The following is a 17,199-nucleotide window of genomic DNA, read 5'->3' as shown; positions in this document are numbered from 1 at the left end:
TTCCGGTGGACCCAAAGGTTTGGGTGTGGGGGAGCGCCGTGGGATGCACGACTATCCCCAACCCCGGGTCCTGGAATGCACAGACCCCCTCCTTATCTTTCCCCAGTTTGGGGTTCCTCAGTGTATACACCGCTCAGGGTTTTCAGGCACAAGTCCTCTCGTGTGAGAGCGACATTGTTAGGGCTCACGGTGCGCCCTGCCTCGTTGGGACGAGCAAAGATAATAGAACACAGCCTGTGTAGAGTACCATCGGGGCCTGTCCAGTGCCGGTGACAGCAGAACTACCCTGCAGAAACCCCATACCTGACAACCCCCAAAGCTGCTTCCTCTTCTTCCTCTCCGAAAATCGTGCCTTGTCCTTCTAGATGCATAGGCCACCAACCTGCCATCAGTCTGGTCCTGATCCCATTCCTTCCAGACCCCATAATGACACCCCTTCTTCTCCAGCGAAGGCCCACAATGCTCAGCGATACCCAAGTTCAATCTCCAGGCATTTGCACTCCTAGGCCCCAGGCCAAGACCACTCTTTCCCAGCTCAGCTGTACGAGGCTCTCCCTGGACCCTTCAACACTTCCCAAATACCAAAGCCTCCCTGCCTCTCCTTTTGGCTATGTCCCCTAACATGGCAACCACTATCCCACACTCCTGTCCTCTGCTGCACTTTTTTTCTCGCTGTGGCCCTCTATGTGTTGTATCCCCTGTCCCCATTACATGATGACCTCCAAGAACAGGAACTCACTTAAGGCTGGGTTCCCAGGTGTAATACAGGGCTGGCACCTAGGAGGGAATGTGCTTATTGAGTGGATGAAAGGGTGACACAACTAAAGGAGAGCAAGGGGGCAGCTGAGTCGATAAATACCCAGGAAAGTTGGCACCAGGTAAATAAGGATGGCATGTGCAAAGGCCCCAAGGTAGGAAAGTATGTTTGCAGAAAACCGACATGTTTGAGGGAGCAGGGGAAACCAGCTTGTGGTTCTCAGCAGAGTAATAACATGGTTCCTCTGGCTGTATGTGGAGAAGGTACCCATGTTGAGGCAGGGGGAGGAGGCTGGGACCATGCAAGCCACTGATGGTGGCCAGGTGGCTGAGCTGAGTGGTCAGGCCTTGCCAATGGGTCCGCCAGGGTATTTATTACACGTTAACCTCAGGTTTTGGACCTAACAGGTGGTGTCTTTGCCCACGAGCCACACTAGAATAGGGATTGGAAAGAAGTCCAATGGATGGATTTGAGCAATCGAGTAGATAGAGCAGGCCTCGATAATGGGTCCGGGCCTCCAGAAGAGGTCAGGCTGCGCACACAATACACCCCTAGACACGTGAATAGGGCTTCCCAATGCACACTCCCCTATAACCAGGGCTGGGAGCGGACTTTTTTGGCATAGATGCTGCCAGGCAGGGGCGTGGCCTCAGCGCCTGCCTGGACATTGCAGGGAGCTAGGGCTCACGCTGCCCCTGGGGTTCGGAACCTCTGCAGCAGCCCCGCGTCTCAGACCACCAGCCCCGGGCCCAGGAGTGACACCCACACGCCTGCGCCTTGTACTCGTCTGCTTCTCAGCAAAGAACCTTCCCGTTCAGCCCGACTCAGCGTTTTCCCCCAGCCCAAGGTCGGGGGCGGGGGTTCAGGACCCACCCCTGTGCGCCGACCTGCGTGCGTGACCGCGGAGGCGCGGCGGCGACGTCAGCGCCGCGAGCGAGGCTGCGCAGGCCGCGGTGATGTAAGCGGAACCCCGGGCCGCCCGCGCACGCGCTCCTGCGTCAGCGGCGCGTGGGGGCGACAGCCGGGCGAGGCTGCGACTAGAGCATCTTTGGACACGGAGGCGCCCTCTCGTGGCGGTCTCGGACTTCGCAGCCAAGCCGTGCTAGCACAGCCCGGAAGGTCCTGCTCGCGCTGGATGCGATTCCCGGGATTCCTGAACCTCCCTCAGTTGCAACCTGATTCATCCCCACTTTTCACGCTCTTTTGCACTTTTTTAAAAAAAAGGTATTTGTCCCTTCCTAACATACAATATGACTTGCTTAGTTATTATGTTGAATGTCTGTAAAACGCTCTCACCACCCACACCAGAAGTGGAGTCTTGGTATTTCTGATTTCTTTCTAGCCCCTAGCATCCAATGAGCGCTCTCCAAATCTTGAATTCAACTTAAGTGTCTCCTCCTACGCGCAAGCTTTTGATCTCCCCATGCAGAACCGTCTAAGTGACATCCGTCCCACACACCTGACAAGTGAACCCTGAGCTGAGGCCGAAAACTACAACCTCCAGCATGCCGCGCGCCCAGTAGCGTGTAGTCGTTAGTGTCGCGCGTAGCCACGGGAGGGGCGGGGTCGTATTCAGCGCATGCGCCCTCGAGTCTAATCCTTCTCCCAGACGTCCCCGCGCGTCGTCCTCCTCGCCCTCCAAGCCACCCGTGTTCGGCAAGACCCTAACCACCTGCCGGTGCCGTTATGCTGCCAGCCGCTCTGCTCCGCCGCCCCGGCCTGGGTCGCCTCGTGCGCCAGGCCCGCGCTTATGCTGAGGCTGCGGCCGCCCCGGCCCCAGCCGCGGGCCCAGGACAAATGTCTTTTACCTTCGCATCACCCACGCAGGTGCGGACGCTATTTCGGAGCCAGGATCCGCGCCCCTCTCCCACGCAGGCTGGGTCTGAAACCCCGGCTCCCATTCCGGATCCGAGTTCCCCAACTCTCAGGTTGCCAACCCCCATTACGGACCCGGGATCCGAGTCCCACAACCCCCGAATTCTTGGGCCTTCCACCTGGAATCCGACGCCCAAGAGCCCTACCTGCCCTTCAAGCTGGCATTGCCTTTCGTTGCAGACACCTCTCCCGAGATAAGAGCCTTCTTTGTGCTCCTCCCTTGAGGCACGTCCTCGTATCCTTACAGCATCTCTTTGCCGAAGGATTTGGGTGGCTGGATTTCGCTCTCATAGATGATGGCACTGAGACACTGCCCAAGGACCAAACCCCAAGCGTCGGCCCCAGCGCCGCTGCTTCTGTGTCTCCCATGGCACTCAGCCCTGCCCCAGCCCATTTCACTGCTGAGGAGTCCTGATGGAGTGGGACTGGCCTGCAGTGACCTGCTCCCCGTGTGTCTTCTCCAGGTCTTCTTCAACGGTGCTAACGTCAGGCAGGTGGATGTGCCCACGCAGACCGGAGCCTTCGGTATCCTGGCAGCCCACGTGCCTACCCTGCAGGTCCTGCGGCCAGGGCTGGTCGTTGTTCACGCTGAGGATGGCACCGTTTCCAAATACTTTGGTGAGTTCAGCAGAGGGTCGGTCCCCGTATCCGTTGATATGGCAAGGAAAAGTACTGTGGGCACCCGAAGGACACACTGGGAAGCAAGCCAGAAGCATCTTGCAGCCTTCAGCTCTAGACTGGCTGTGGTTAAATAGCATGTAGCAGGCTGGGGGAGGGTTACAGATGCTGGGAAGAACTGTAAAACCATGCTGGGAGGGCTCCTGACTTAGAGAAGGAAACCTGTGGAGGAAGAAACTGGCTCTAAGAAGGTCTTGCACCAGCATCAGTCTTCAAAGCCTCAGCCAGAATTCAAACACAGCCTTCTGTTCACCTGATTTCTGCTCAGCTAGGGAGCTGGTAGGTGAAGGGAAGGGTCTGTGTCCCCATGCCCAGCCACCCGCCACCCGCAGATGCCTCTGGTGGTCCCCTGGTCTCATGTGTTCTCTCCAGTTGCCCATCCCCTGCGCTGGACCTCCAGGGCTCCTGTGGGGACACTGTCCTGATTCTGGGGCTGGTGGCTTCCCCTGAGCCTGGATGTGATCTCAGTCCCAGTCCTCCCACAGTGAGCAGCGGCTCAGTCACAGTGAATGCTGATTCGTCAGTTCAGTTACTGGCCGAAGAGGCAGTGACGCTGGACATGCTGGACCTGGCAGTAAGTGTCCCAGGGGGAACTGAGGCACTAAGCAGGCACGAGCTAAGAGCTCCTGGCTTTGGGGGTGGAGAGGCAGGTGCCAGGCCAGGGACTCTGCTTGGCCCTCACCACCCACCCACCTATTTACTGCAGGCCGCCAAGGCAAACTTGGAGAAGGCACAGTCGGAGCTGTCAGGGGCAGCGGACGAGGCCACGAGGGCGGAGATCCAAATCTGCATCGAGGCCAATGAAGCCCTGGTGAAGGCCCTGGAGTAGGCAGTGCGTGTCCCTCACCAGCATCAGCAGGGAAACCGAGGTCCAGAGTAGGACGGGCTGGAACCGGCTCCCACGGGTCCATTATGACTGGGTGGGGGCAACTCCTTTGGGAGGGAGCCATGCTAGCCAACACAGCCACCAGGGGGCAGCGCAGTGCCAGTGTCTCCTACAGCACACTCCCTGAGCCCAGGCCTGCTGGGTGGCGGTGAGGTCAGAGACCCTGTTCTGCCCTTGGGGGGACTTGTCCCCTGGGGGGCTGGCCTTCCACCTTCAGAGATACCACCAACCTGACTTGCTGCCTGCCACTCTCACCCCTGTAGAGATCTCTGCTCCCCGCCACCTTCTTCGGACAGCCTGCCACTTGGCCTGCACCCCATTAAACACCAGGGACCCCACTTGTGTGTGCTGATTTTGTCTCCTACCCAGGGCAATGGGCTTCAAACCCTGTACCCCGTGTGAGGTAGGGCCTCAGCCTTGGGGATTTGGAGGTTGTGGGCTGAGAGATCCTTGGGGGCCTCTGGAGAACGGAAGGGGGGTAGCATAGCCAATGATAACTGGTCAAGAGGGTGGGGCCAAGCATGGGGACAGAAAGTGACGAGATGACTGTGGCTCTTGGGCCAAGCCTGGGTTGCTAGACAGACACCTGGGGTCCTGTCAGGTGCCAAGCTGTGGTTTCTACCCTGTGGTATCCCTGCCCCTGCCCCTGCTCCAGCAAGAAAGGACAGACCCTGCCCTGCGCTGGCCCTGCCCATGGGTAGCCCTGGCTGGCTGCTTAACCCCTGATGGTGATGCCATCTCTCTGGCACCCCAGCCCCAAATGAGGTGGGATATCTGGGGAGGGGTGGCCCTGGTAGAGCATACCTTCACTTTGCTTCCCCACCTCCTCCCTTTTGTAACCCTCTAGGTGACCCAGACTTGGGCTTCTGGTGGTAGGCAGGGGGCTTTAAGGCATGAATGAGTTTTCTTGTGCCTTCTCAGCCCTGAGCCTGGGTAGAACTTACAGGGTATTCCAGGGGAGTGACTATGTGGAAGAGCCTGGGCGTCCCCATGACACACCGGGAGGCCACCCTGGGGCGTGTCATCAGCTGTGATTTGCTATGTGGTACTGTGTCACAGTCTCATGTAAGTGGCTGTCATCCCTGTTTGACTCTTGACATGGTGGGAGACCCCAGTGTATGGGCCTCCAGGCAAGCCCACAGCTTGGTGCAGGGAGGTGCGTGTGTCTGGGTCTCCCTACTCTCAGACCAATGAGGCCCTAGCAGCAGTCCCCCACCTCCCAGGAACCCCCAGCCCAGAGAAGCTGTGACAGCCAGGGGTGTCACAGGTGCAGCCCCACCTCTCCGTGTCTTTAGCTCAGAGCCAAGGTCCTAGAGTTCTTGGCCAGGTTGAGCACTATAAATAAGACCAAGGAAGGAGGGAGACCTTCATCAAGACACTCCTCCAGCACCTCCCACCACAGGGGTCTCCTGGCCCCGCCCTGAGAAGCTTTAGCTTCCAGCTGGGGGACAACAGGATGCAACTGGGCCCTCATAGCACAGCCCTTGTGGGAGACTTGTGAGCTTTGGGGACACTGCCCCCCTGACATGTGCTAGTGCTGGCAGGGCCAAGACCTGGGATAGGAGGGGTCCAGGGTGGAGCAGGCCACAGGGCCAGGAACTAGGAATTGAGACCTCTTCCATAGGGTAGGCTTGGGACCTAATAAGGGCAAGAAGGGGGTCCTCTGGTATACCTGTGCTCACATCCTGGGAGAATTGCCGAACTATGGGGATACACTAAAAGGGAAGGAACAGGAAGCCGATAGATTAGCACATTTATTTAAGTTAGATTTGCAGAGTTAAGGTCAGGGCCCCTCCGGAGAGCACAAAGTTCTGCCCACCCCAAGAGCAACGCACCTACTCCTTAAGGGTCCCACCTAGCCCGCTCCTCCTGCTTCCTCTGCTACCTCCATGCTCTCTCTGGAAACATCGTCCACCCTGGACCACTCAGCCTTCAGCTACTTAAGTCTGCAGAGCTTTGCACTGGCTGTTTCCACTTCCTGGAGCACCATCTTCTGTGTGTGGCAAACTTGTTTCATGCCTCAACCCCAGCCCCAGCGACTCCCTCCTGCTGACCCAGCACTGACTGACCCTGACTGACCCTGTGGGGCTGGGAGTGTCTGGGTGTGATGGGGGTGGGAGCAGAGGCCGCAGGAACACTGGGTGAGAGCAGAAAGAGCCCAGCCCTGGGAGGGATGGCCAGGGTGGAGTTGGAGGTGGGGTTGGGCAGGTCGGATAAAGGGAGAAACCAGATAAGTGGACAGGGGTATAGAACTTGGGGTCCCTTTCTATGCAGAGGGGGCAGGAAGACCAAGAAGGCCCCACCACCAACCAAGATCATCCTCAGAAAGCCTCCCACCCTGGGCAACTGCAGGGAGAAAGGACATGCCACATTCCTGTCTGTGTGATCTTTTCCAGTATGTAAAATGGGTAGGGGGGTTATGCCTACCCCAAAGGATGGGCAGCGGTCTGTGAACTTGCATTATTGAGTGATGACAGCATCGCTGGGTCTGTGTGAGAGACCCATACCTCAGGTCCCAGAGTGAGGCATGCTGCATTCTCATTCCAGCCCACGGCCAGCTGGGAGAAACAGGCTCTAGAGGCCAAAACCCTTCCGAGGTCACAGGACCTATGGTGACTGGCTGCACAAGGCAGGCCTGGCGCTGGCTAATCGCTCCCTAAATGCCCTCTGAGGTCACTGTTAAGGGATGCAGGAGGCCGCCTGCTGGGGCACCCCTACTCCAGGCAGGTGACTTTGGCTAGCCTGTTTTCCTGGACTGCGCTGCTGACTCAGGCTTCCCTTCCCGTCCCCCAGCTGCGACTCAAGCGCCCTCAGGCCGAAACACAGAGCCTGAAGGGGCAGAAAAAGAATGGGACAGGGAACTCGACTGTGCACCCCGAAACCCAGTTCCTGTGGCTCGAGCAGGGGTGCGTCCCGGGTTCAGCGGCATTCAGGGAGCACAGTCATTTGCGGGGCGAGTAGCCCAGGCCGGGCGGCGCCCCAGGGCCCTTGCCCGCTGGGAGGGGCGGGGGAGAGCCTGCGTCACCGCCAGCCCGTTTCCCCTCACCCCCGCCCCCTGCCCGCCCAAACTCCACCCCAGGGAAGGCGGCGCGGATAAAGGTTCGGGGCCGGCTGCTCTGCCCCAGACCTACCCGGCCACCGCTCACTTGATCTTTGCTTGGGTACATTCAGGACTGTTGTGACCTCCGACTGGCCGCGCCCGGTGAGTTTGGGGCGAGATCTCATGGGCCAAGGAGGGCTTCCCCACTCTAGGCTTTTAAGGGTGTCTCACTTTTCTTTGTTCTTGGGGCAGGCAGAATTCGGGATATCTTCAGACCTGGGAAGCAACCCTGGGACCTGGAATGGGAGGAGCTAGACACAGCCAGCACCCGGGTGGAGGGACCTCAGCCCCCGCCCCGCCCCGCCCCCTCACCCTAGGCACTCCCCCTCCTCAGAGTGACCTTGAGCTAGTTGCTGTTCCAGCCAGTTTCCCCGCTGTACGGTCCCAGTTTCCTGATTTAGAGGCTTCACACTCATAGCGAGGCTCCCCTCAAGCCCGCAGTTGGTTCGCTTCACTCCTGTCGAGGGCAACCTCTCGCCCCTTCCCCAGAACTCCCGGCAGCGCTCCCGGATGCGCCCGGCAGAGGGCGCGCTGGCGCTGCTGACTCACCCCAGCCCCGAGCAGAGCGGTGCGCGCGGGCGCAACAGGGACGCCGCGTCACGTCATTGCTCGGGCGGGTGCGACTCGAGAAGCGGGCTCAGCCCGCGAGACTGGGGTGGGACGTGAGGTGGCACCGGCGCGGGAAGGTTGCTCCCGACACCGGCTACGTCACCGGTATGCAGACTTCGCCCTCAGCTCCACTTCTCTGGGAGACTTCATGCCCCCAAGGTCGAGCCCACCCGCGAGCCGCCGAAAGGGGCCCAGCCATGAGGCACGGGGATTGCCTCGCTTCCGCTCGCGGTAGCTTCCCGGATTGACGCGGGGAGAGGCCACGCGACATCCTGCCCCTTCTGGAGCGGGGACAATGCCCGCCTTCACGCCGCTCTACTCCCGTCCGGGGTCTCGCGCCTTACCGAGCTGCTCGCCCTTTGTTGTGGGCAGCGGGCCTTATGAATGGCCCCCAGCGCGGGCGGGGGCGTGGGGGCCGGCTTCTGCAGCTCCAGCTCCGCCCCCGCCGCGTTCCCCTTGGCCACCGGGACAGGGGCGGGCCAGAGGCGGGTGCGGCGGCCACGTGGGGCAGCGCCGCGGGTACTCCCATTGGTTGGACTGCACGGCCTACTAAGCGTTCGCCGCGCGCCGATTGGCCAGCGCTGGGCCGGCGGAGTAAGTAGTGAATGGGAGGGGGCGGAGACCCCGCCCCTTGGAACATTGCTACAGTATAACTTTTTTTTCTTGTTACTTTCACCCCCAGATCCTCAGAGCGGCGGCGGCAGCGATTGTTGCTAAGGGAGGTGACGCGCCGGGAAGCGCGGCCCGAGCGGCAGACGGCACTAAGCTCCGCCGGCCTGGGGCGCTGACTCCTTTGGGACCCTCCCCCCTCGACCGCGGTGTCTTGGTCGCCGCCTGCCGCCCTTGAAAGAAGCTGAAAGTGCTGTCCCCACCCCCGGAAGGCGCCCCAACGAGCCGACGCGACCCCGGAGCGCCACTGGGATTCTTGATTCGCCATTTGCTCCTGGGACCTTCTCGAAGGGAACACGCGCTGCCTTTCGTCCCTAGTGGCCCCCCCGAGGACCCTGATTCGGGGAGCCCTTGCCCTGTCCTGCCCGGAGGTGCGGCGAGGATTGGCGGCGCCCCGAGGACCCCAGCCCCGTAGCGCGGGCAGGGGATGGAGCCGCAGCCCGGCGGCGCCCGGAGCTGCCGGCGCGGGGGCCCCGGTGGTGCCTGCGAGTTAGGCCCGGTGGCGGATGTGGCGTCCATGAGCCTGGCCATCCACAGCACGACGGGCACCCGCTACGAGTTGTCTGTGTCCCCCGACGAGACGGTGGAGGGGCTGCGAAAGAGGCTGTCCCAGCGGCTCAAAGTACCCAAGGAGCGCCTGGCGCTGCTCCACAAAGACACGTAAGTACCGCGCGCCGCCCCGGCCCCAGTGCACCCCTGGCCTGCTGCCCCCTTTGGCCCCGGCCCCCGGACGGGAACAAAGAGCTCGCGGCTCGGGGAAGGAAGGGGGCGGCCAAACGCGGGGGGTGGGGGTGGCGCGCTCTCGGGCGCCCTCTGCTCGGCCTTGCTTGCTTCAGCCCCCTCCCCTGTCCGTGGTCGCTGCACAAAGGCGGCTTCGAGAGTGCCCTGGCTGGGCTTAGGCGACCCCCCCCCCCCCCGCGGGACGGCAGGAGCCCCGGGGCGGTGCGGTGCTCCTGGCTGCGGGGGTGGGGTGAGCTGCCGTCGCTTCCCCTGCCTTCGTCTTCTGCCAGTTTACGCATCTGCTCCGCGGCCCCCTCTGCGGCTAGCTGTCTCTCCCCACTTGCCTCTCTCTGCCCCCCTTTGTTCTCGCCACCCAGCGCTCCCCTCAGCCTCCCCCTCCCCCATGGTATTTAAATCGCCTCCAGGCTGGGGAGCCCTCCTCCCGCGGGCCTCCAGGGACACGCTGTGTCCATCCCCAGCGGAGGGGCCCCGGTGGGGGAGGGGCGGGAGGGGGAGGGTCTCCTTTGTCTGAACGGCGGCAGCCTGCGCCAGGGAGGGAGGGAGGAGGGGGAGCCCGGCCGGGCAAAGCCCCTAAAGGCTAAGCCCTGTGGCCCCACAAAGACGAGCGCAGGGCCCCAGTGAGTAAATTATAGGCAGGGCTGGCCCTGGGGTGGCTGGGAGGGTGTCACAGGGCACAATGGGGCCCGGGGAATGAAAACTGCCTTGCTGAGGTGTAAAGGTGCCACAGTCCAGAGATGGTGTTCCTTTAGAGAAGGGGTCTGAATCAGTAGCATGGGGTCCCAGGGCCAGAGAGTGAACCTCGCCCCATGTTCAGTGCCCTGGGTCTAAGGGCCAGTGAGAGATGGGTGGAAAAACTACTGTCTCACCTCAGTAAGCACAGACCTCTCCCTCAGCCTCTGCTTCCGTGTCCCTGCCTGGTCTATGCTGTAGCCTCACCCTCTTCCTTCCTCCCCCCCCACCCCCACCAGCCGGCTCAGTTCGGGGAAGCTGCAGGAGTTCGGCGTGGGGGATGGCAGCAAGCTGACTCTCGTGCCCACCGTGGAGGCGGGCCTCATGGTAAATGGCTGAGGAAGCCCCAACTTGGGCGGGCAGCCCCCTTTCATGCCAGCATGGTCCCCATCACACAAGTCTGGGCTCCCTTGCCCTCCAAGGCAGCCACCCCCCTCCCAACCTCCCCATCTAGCAGGGCCCTCCCAGCCCAGGTGCCTGGCCCAGAATGCATACTCAGGGTCTCCTTCCCTCCCCTCCCTCTCTTTGTAGTCTCAGGCCTCAAGGCCAGAACAGTCTGTGATGCAGGCCCTGGAGAGCTTGACAGAGACCCAGGTGAGATATGCGCCGTCCCTCCTAGCCCAGTGGGTAGCAGGCCCAGTGCCAAGCCCCTCTGGAGAGCCTGGGGTTGTTTGTGCTCCCAGGAAACCTGTGGGGAGGGGACTTTTGCTGCCCCACCTTCTTGACATCTTGGCCTGGTCACCCAGCTTCCTCTTCCCCCTCCCCCCAAACACCACCTGACCTTGAGGGCCTTCTCTCCCACGGTTGGTCGGTCGCTGCCGTGGAGGAGGGGGTCAAGCTTTCACAAGCCTGCCTTTGGGGTGACCTTGGCCCAGTCTCCCACCCCTGGGGGCCTATGTCCCTGAGCACCCCCTTCCAGGGCCATTGAAGTTTCCCTGGAGTGACCTTTATAAAATTTAAGCTGGGGCAGGGGCGGGGGGTGGCTGGCCTGGGTGACACTCCTTCTGCCTTCCATGACCCCTTTGTGAGGGGTGAATAGTCACTCCTCCCCCTCCTCTTTCTGGCCTTTGTTCTCTGCCCCAAAAGGGGGAGGGGTGGGGGGGGCAACTAGGCACCCAGCTAGGCCAACACAGGATGTTAGGAAAATATTTAGTAACCAGCCTAGAGGGAGATGAGGAGGGAGGCCTGGGCTGGCACACACCCAGATTCCCGGTTTTGTTGCAGCCTTTTTCCCCCCCTCCTTTTCTCATTTTTCTGGCGGCAGGGCCTCCTCCCAGGAGGGTGACACAGGCCTCAGCTATCCGCCTGCTGCCAGGGTGGGGGAAGCAGGCTGCTGCCCTCCCCTAGAGGGGGTGGGCAGGTTCTAGGCCTCCCTGTCTGGGCTGGCCAGCCGCAGGAAACCTGCTCAGCCGCTTCCCTTCCTCCTGCCTGAGGCCCTCGCCCCCTCCCCGACAAGTAGCATCCTGCCCTCACCAGCAGGCTAGTGTGGAAGACAAGGGGGGCCAGGAACTGGGTGGTCTGTCATCAGGACTGGTGGTGTGGGGTAGGGGAAGAACAGGGGTCCTGGCAGCCCCAAGGGGGCTCTTAATTTCCTGGGGCAGATGTGAACTGAACTCCCTTCTCCAGGGGGAAGGGGAAATGTGGTTGCCAAGGGGGCCCTGTGTGTTTGGTTCACATCCGCCCTGGGGTGCCTGCGTCAGGAGGGAGGGGGGGGCACTGGGTGGATCAACTGGACTCCCAGGGCTGCTCCCTGCCTGGCACCACCACATCACGCCTGCCCATTCCTCCTCCCCAGGGAGGAAGTTGCGGGAGGGAGTGGAGGGGGCTCCCCAGTTGCTCTTCCTGCAAAGGGCATTTCTGGGGATGAGGGAGGGTCATGCAGACTGGGCTGGGGGCTGGGGGCTTTGCACTGCTTGCCTCCCTCGCCTCTTCCCTGAGGCCACCAAGCACAGAAGGTTACACCAGCCGCTGCCAGGGGAGAGCTGGGAGGCGGTTGTTCTGAGTCATCCAGCCTGTGTCACTTCTCAGAAACCTCCCCCCCCCCAACCTCCAGTCCAGCCCCTGGGGAGAGTTCTATGCTGGCCAGGCCCCAGTGCAGCTGGGGGTCAGAGGCACCCCACACCCTCTGTGAAAGGGGGCCCCAGTTGGAGGGTTCGTGTTTGTGTGGGCCGCATTCAGGCCCTGGGGGACCCTGGCTCCAGGGAACCAGTCGGCCCCTCCCGCAGCAGTGACGCCTCTCAGCCTCTGCCCCGCCCAGGACAGATAAATATTTATCTTGAGAAAGCAAAGGTTAGGATGAAGAATTTGTCCAGCAATTCCACCCACTCATTGCCCACCCCCGTGGTTTAACTGGGAGGGGGCCTGAGATAGTTCCCTGTGCCATAAATGTACGCAGAGAGGATCCAGGGGTTCGAGGGAGGGGAAAACATACAAGGTGAGGGTTAGGGCAGTGACCTCCAGCTAGGCCCCGCCCCCTCTGGCCTCAGTTTCCCCTTAAAAGAACCAAGCTGGCCAGGGAGGGCCAGGCCCCCCTGTCTGACCTGCCTCTGTCCCCCACAGCCCCCAGCGGCGCCCGGGCCGGGCCGGGCTGGCGGAGGCGGCTTCCGGAAATACCGATTCATTTTATTTAAGCATCCGTGGCACCGACAGGGACCCCAGAGCCCAGAGAGGGGCGGCGAGAGGCCCCAGGTCACACAGCATGGGGGGCTGGGCTGGGACGGGACGGGGATGCCTAGGACTGGTACCTTGGGGCTGATGGGCCACTCTCTGCAGGTCAGTGACTTCTTGTCGGGCCGCTCGCCACTGACCCTGGCTCTTCGAGTGGGTGACCACATGATGTTCGTCCAGCTTCAGCTCGCGGCCCAGCACGCCCCACTACAACACCGCCATGTGCTGGCTGCTGCTGCCGCTGCAGCTGCCGCCACCCGTGGGGACCCCAACATGACTACCCCCATGTCCTCTCCCTGCCGGCCACTGTCCAGTGCCGCCCGAGTTCCCCCAGTGCCCACCAGCCCTGCGCCTGCATCCCCCTCACCTGTGACAGCCGGCTCCTTCCGTTCCCACTCAGCCCCCACCACCTGCTCCGAGGTGAGTCTGGGAAGGGCTTATCCTGTGAACCCAAGGCTGGGCTTTGCTGGGATGTGGTGTTGGGGGTGAGGGGTTGGCACAGGGACTCAGAGACCCTACTGCATTCCTTGTTTCAAAGGCTGTCCCTGGACCCTGGGCTGGTGGGTAATTCCTAGACCCTGAACACCAAGGTCTGTGCTTATACCCTAAGCTCATGTGCCCCCTCCCCCATCAGCAGATGGACTGTTCCCCTGCTACCAGCACCCGGGCCAGCCCCACATCCACCCCTGGGAGCAGCCCCACCTCCCGTTCCCGCAAACCTGGTGCCATTATCGAGAGCTTCGTGAACCACGCCCCGGGGGTCTTCTCAGGGACCTTCTCTGGTAGGTGTCAGTGGCTTCCACTTGTTTCCCAGCAGTGGTCACATGCACACGCATACATGGTGGGTGGGACATTCTCACAGTTCCCCCTGTGATCTCCATGTACACTCGTGACCCTACAGCAGGCTTTATGTCCTCATGCATTGGGGGGTTCCTTGTGTCACTCTGGCCCCAGGGTCCTACCCCTGGGCATTCACCAACTCACTCTGCGCCCCATAGGCACGCTGCACCCCAACTGCCAGGATAGCAGCGGGCGGCCACGACGGGACATTGGAACCATTCTGCAGATCCTCAATGACCTCCTGAGTGCCACAAGGCACTACCAGGGAATGCCCCCATCACTGACCCAACTGCGATGCCACGCCCAATGTGCACCAGTCTCACCCGCTGCAGACCTCACCCCCAAAACTACCTCCTGTGAGAAGCTGGCAGCCACATCTCCGGCCTCCCTGAGCCAGGCCCGCCTGGGCAAGCCCACGGGTGAGTGTCCAGGGTGCCCTGCCCATCCTCACTACTCAACGCCCTTCTGTGTGCTGCTCTGAGCAGCTGACCCATCTCAGGCTGGGGAGTCTCCAGCTGCCACTCAGCCTGCTCTGGGAGAGCCTGGAGAGAAGGGATTGTGTGTTGGGGGCACAAAGTGTCCTTGTACCCTCCCGAAGGGGGTTTGTTCTCACTTCCTCCTTACTCCATTCAGGTGCCTTCTCCAGGTAGCAAGTGCATCCTTTGTGAATGGCCTAGTCAGGCCAAGGAGGGAACCCAGCCTCCCCTCCCACACAACAACCCATGTCTCCCAACCTGTTTTTACCCTGTAAATGTGCAGTCGCGCTGACCAGTGATGCCACTGTGTCTGGTGCGCCCCCCAGCCCAGGCCATGAAGGGGAAGCTAAGGCAGTTCTTCTCAGTCACGGAAGCAGCTGGAAGGGCTCAATCTGTGTTTAATTCATGTAATGAATGTTTCCGAAGTGCCTGTCTTAGACATGGCCCTGCCTTAGACAAGGTTCAAAGCTGGACCCCGGAACAAGTTTTAGAGAGGGGGGAAGGGAGGAAAAGAAACGTCAATGTGAGAAACATTGATTGGCTGCCTCTCCCATGTGCCCTGACTGCTTCCCTACTGGGACTGTTCCCACAACCCAGGCATGTGCCCTGACTGGGAATCGAACCATTGTCCTTCTGCTTTGTGGGACAATGCCCATTCAACTGATGCACACTCGTCAGGGCCCTTTTTTTGTTTTGTTTTGTTTTGTTTTTTAATATAAAGAGAGAAGGGGAGAGAAAAACACAGATTGTTCCACTTATTGATTCACTCATTGATTGAATCTTATGTATCCTGACTGGGGATCAAACCCGCATTCTTGGCATATGGGATGACACACTAACCAACTGAGCTACCCAGCCAGGGCTGTAGCAAGTTTTAATGAACCTACAGATCCCAGAGATCTACTGGAGAGTGAGTGGAGCGAGTGTCCAGGAGGCTTGGGCTGTGTGTGGGGCATTTGCTGGGGGTCTGGTTTCTCCCAGGGGGTCACGGTCACTGCCTCCTTCACAGGGGACCGGCTGCGGCAGACAGAGAACCGAGCCACCCGCTGCAAGGTGGAGCGCCTGCAGCTGCTGCTCCAGCAGAAACGGCTCCGCAGAAAGGCCCGGCGGGATGCCCGTGGCCCCTACCACTGGCCACCCAGCCGCAAGGCTGGCCGCAGTGACAGCAGCAGTGGAAGCAGCAGTGGCAGCCCCAGTGAGGCCACGGGCTTGGGCCTTGACTTCGAGGAATCCGTCTGGAAGCCAGAAGTCAACCCTGACATCAAGTCAGAGTTCGTGGTTGCCTAGGAATCTTGTCCCACGCCCCTCCCCAGGGTGGCTGAGAGTATTGCCCAGCTCAGGAGGGCAGGCAGTGGGCGCTGCAGAAGGCCCCTCCCTCCCTCTCTGGCCAGCATTCTTCTGTTTTTTGTGTTTTTTTTATGTTTGTTTTTAAATTTTTATTTCATTTCTCACCACGATTTTCCAAACCCTCCTTTGCCTTGGGTTCCTGCCTCCTCGGTTCAGCACACACCTCCCCACCTTCTCATCATTTCCTCTGTTGCCCTGCCTCAGCCACACAGGGTCCTCCCTGCCCATCTCCCCAAGCTCCACATATGTAGCAGTCTTTCCAGATGGTTCAGAGCAGAGATGAGGAAGCTGCCCCACCCCTTCCACTGGCTCTGCAGCCCCCCACCCTCTTCAGGTTTAAGTCAAAAATGTAGATGCCTCATATGCACTTTACAGACAGGAGGGGGCCACAGAGAAGAGAACCCCCACTGCCAATTCTGGCCTTCCCCCAGCCAGCAGGGCCCCGCAGGGCTCCCAACACCTCACAGGACCCACAGCTACACCAACCAGTGGCTGTCTATTCCCCGTCTGTACTTCTTTTCTCTTGGTTTCTTTTTCCCAGAAAACAAAAGCTGTTTCAGGGGAGAGGCTGGCCAGCCTACCTTGGGTTTGGGTGATGACGTGCTACCCTTTTCTAGCAGGAAAGGGCGGAACGGGAACAGACCTGTTGCCAGCCTTTGCCGGCCACGCACTGTGCTATATCCTCTGATGCCACTCTCCAGGCCCCGCCCCCCACCCCATTTTTCTTTCTGAGCTCGGGGTATTTATAGACTGTTAATTTTCTGACTGAGCCAATAGTAGTTGGGAATCCCTTGAAAAATCAGGAGAGAAATGGCTGTGGGGCCAGGGAGAGGCCCCCAGCCCTACTTCTCAGCCCAACCTGAGAGAGCTGGGCCTGTGGACTGTCTGGGGGTGGCCCTCCAGCAACCTGGAGGGGAGGGAGTGCTGAGCTGTGAATCGCATGGTTAGGGGCTACACTGTGTAGCATTAACCCCCTGGGGGGGGGTTGCTGCTGGTCTAATTTGGAACCTCCCCATTCATGCCCATTCCCCAGGGGTCTTTGGCCCCCAGAGCAGAGGGACAGACCTCCTCCCTATTGGGGCCATTTCAGTGGGGGTGTTTATTTTTCATTCACTTTTTTACTGATAAATGGAGATGTTTGGGCTTCCCCCCTCCCACACCACCACCTGTCTGTCCTATAGAACACCCCACCCCTTGCCTGTCTCCCTTTGTCCTACCTGTAGATGAACCCCAGGTCCTCGACCCTCCCCCTTATGTGTTTCAAGTTAATGGTTTCAGATGTGAACATCATGTGTTAACTGTAGCTCTGTAAATTTTTTTTGTGGGAGGGTGGGCTGGGAGGGGTCAGAGGGTTAGGGGTCAAGGATTTTTTTTTTCCAAAAGGGGAAAAGGGCGGGTTGTTTTTGAAGAATTGTCCTGGATATTTAAATGTGTGTTCTCTTGTTTTGTTTTGTTTTTTTAAACAATTTTTAAGTAATGTCTGTATCCCCAGGGTCTGAGGGTTGAGACCCCAGGCAGGAACAGGCCCTGCCCAGCCCCCAGCCCTCACTATGGCCCCCTAAAGAAAGCATTACCCGCCCTGGGGGTGGGGGTCAGGCTGTGAGGTGTGCCTGCACCTTTCGTGAGTTTCCTGTATGAAAAGAAAAAAAACCTACACAAACACAGTGATTTCAAGTAATAAAGAGAAAATGACACAAGTGAAAGTCCGCCTGCTCCCCGGGGGTGGGGAGGTGGTCTCACATGCCTGGGAATGGCATGGGGGGGTTATGGGGTGGTATGCTGGGATCTTCCACTATCTCGGAGTTTAAAGGGCGTTCCAGTGTAA

At 60.1% G+C, this 17,199-nt stretch overlaps 2 protein-coding genes across 4 annotated transcripts; both read left to right on the top strand.

Moving 5' to 3' along the window:
- The first annotated feature begins 2,331 nt into the window (after positions 1-2,331).
- On the top strand, positions 2,332-4,534 carry ATP5F1D (ATP synthase F1 subunit delta). Its single transcript, XM_028521908.2, has 4 exons — positions 2,332-2,584; positions 3,097-3,250; positions 3,796-3,884; positions 4,017-4,534. The coding sequence occupies exons 1-4, from the start codon at positions 2,444-2,446 to the stop codon at positions 4,137-4,139; spliced, it is 507 nt and encodes a 168-aa protein (XP_028377709.1). The 5' UTR covers positions 2,332-2,443; the 3' UTR covers positions 4,140-4,534.
- Positions 4,535-7,266: 2,732 nt separating this feature from the next.
- Positions 7,267-17,073, top strand: MIDN (midnolin). Of its 3 annotated transcripts, none has more exons than XM_036032121.1 (9): positions 7,267-7,398; positions 8,588-9,234; positions 10,284-10,371; positions 10,576-10,638; positions 12,604-12,732; positions 12,817-13,131; positions 13,349-13,493; positions 13,710-13,970; positions 15,037-17,073. In XM_036032121.1, exons 2-9 carry the CDS (start codon positions 9,002-9,004, stop codon positions 15,312-15,314), a joined length of 1,512 nt encoding a protein of 503 aa, XP_035888014.1. In that variant the 5' UTR covers positions 7,267-7,398; positions 8,588-9,001; the 3' UTR covers positions 15,315-17,073. The 3 variants fall into 3 exon arrangements, with proteins under 3 accessions (XP_035888014.1, XP_028375586.1, XP_028375587.1); XM_028519785.2 differs by having other exon boundaries at positions 7,268-7,398; positions 13,346-13,493; XM_028519786.2 differs by lacking the exon at positions 12,604-12,732 and having other exon boundaries at positions 7,269-7,398; positions 13,346-13,493.
- Positions 17,074-17,199: the final 126 nt, after the last annotated feature.

Source organism: Phyllostomus discolor, chromosome 8 (assembly GCF_004126475.2).
Source record: "Phyllostomus discolor isolate MPI-MPIP mPhyDis1 chromosome 8, mPhyDis1.pri.v3, whole genome shotgun sequence".
Lineage (NCBI taxonomy): Eukaryota > Metazoa > Chordata > Mammalia > Chiroptera > Phyllostomidae > Phyllostomus > Phyllostomus discolor.
The sequence above is the reverse complement of the archived record's forward strand: the minus strand, read 5'-3'. Positions and strand labels throughout refer to the sequence as shown.

Coding starts and splice junctions, on each gene's coding strand:
- ATP5F1D (XM_028521908.2), top strand. CDS start 2,444: ATGCTGCCAGCCGCTCTGCTCCGCCGCCCCGGCCTGGGTCGCCTCGTG. Junction 3,251..3,795: donor CACCGTTTCCAAATACTTTG/GTGAGTTCAGCA, acceptor GTCCTCCCACAG/TGAGCAGCGGCTCAGTCACA. Junction 3,885..4,016: donor TGGACATGCTGGACCTGGCA/GTAAGTGTCCCA, acceptor TATTTACTGCAG/GCCGCCAAGGCAAACTTGGA.
- MIDN (XM_028519785.2), top strand. CDS start 9,002: ATGGAGCCGCAGCCCGGCGGCGCCCGGAGCTGCCGGCGCGGGGGCCCC. Junction 9,235..10,283: donor GCGCTGCTCCACAAAGACAC/GTAAGTACCGCG, acceptor CACCCCCACCAG/CCGGCTCAGTTCGGGGAAGC. Junction 13,971..15,036: donor CCGCCTGGGCAAGCCCACGG/GTGAGTGTCCAG, acceptor CCTCCTTCACAG/GGGACCGGCTGCGGCAGACA.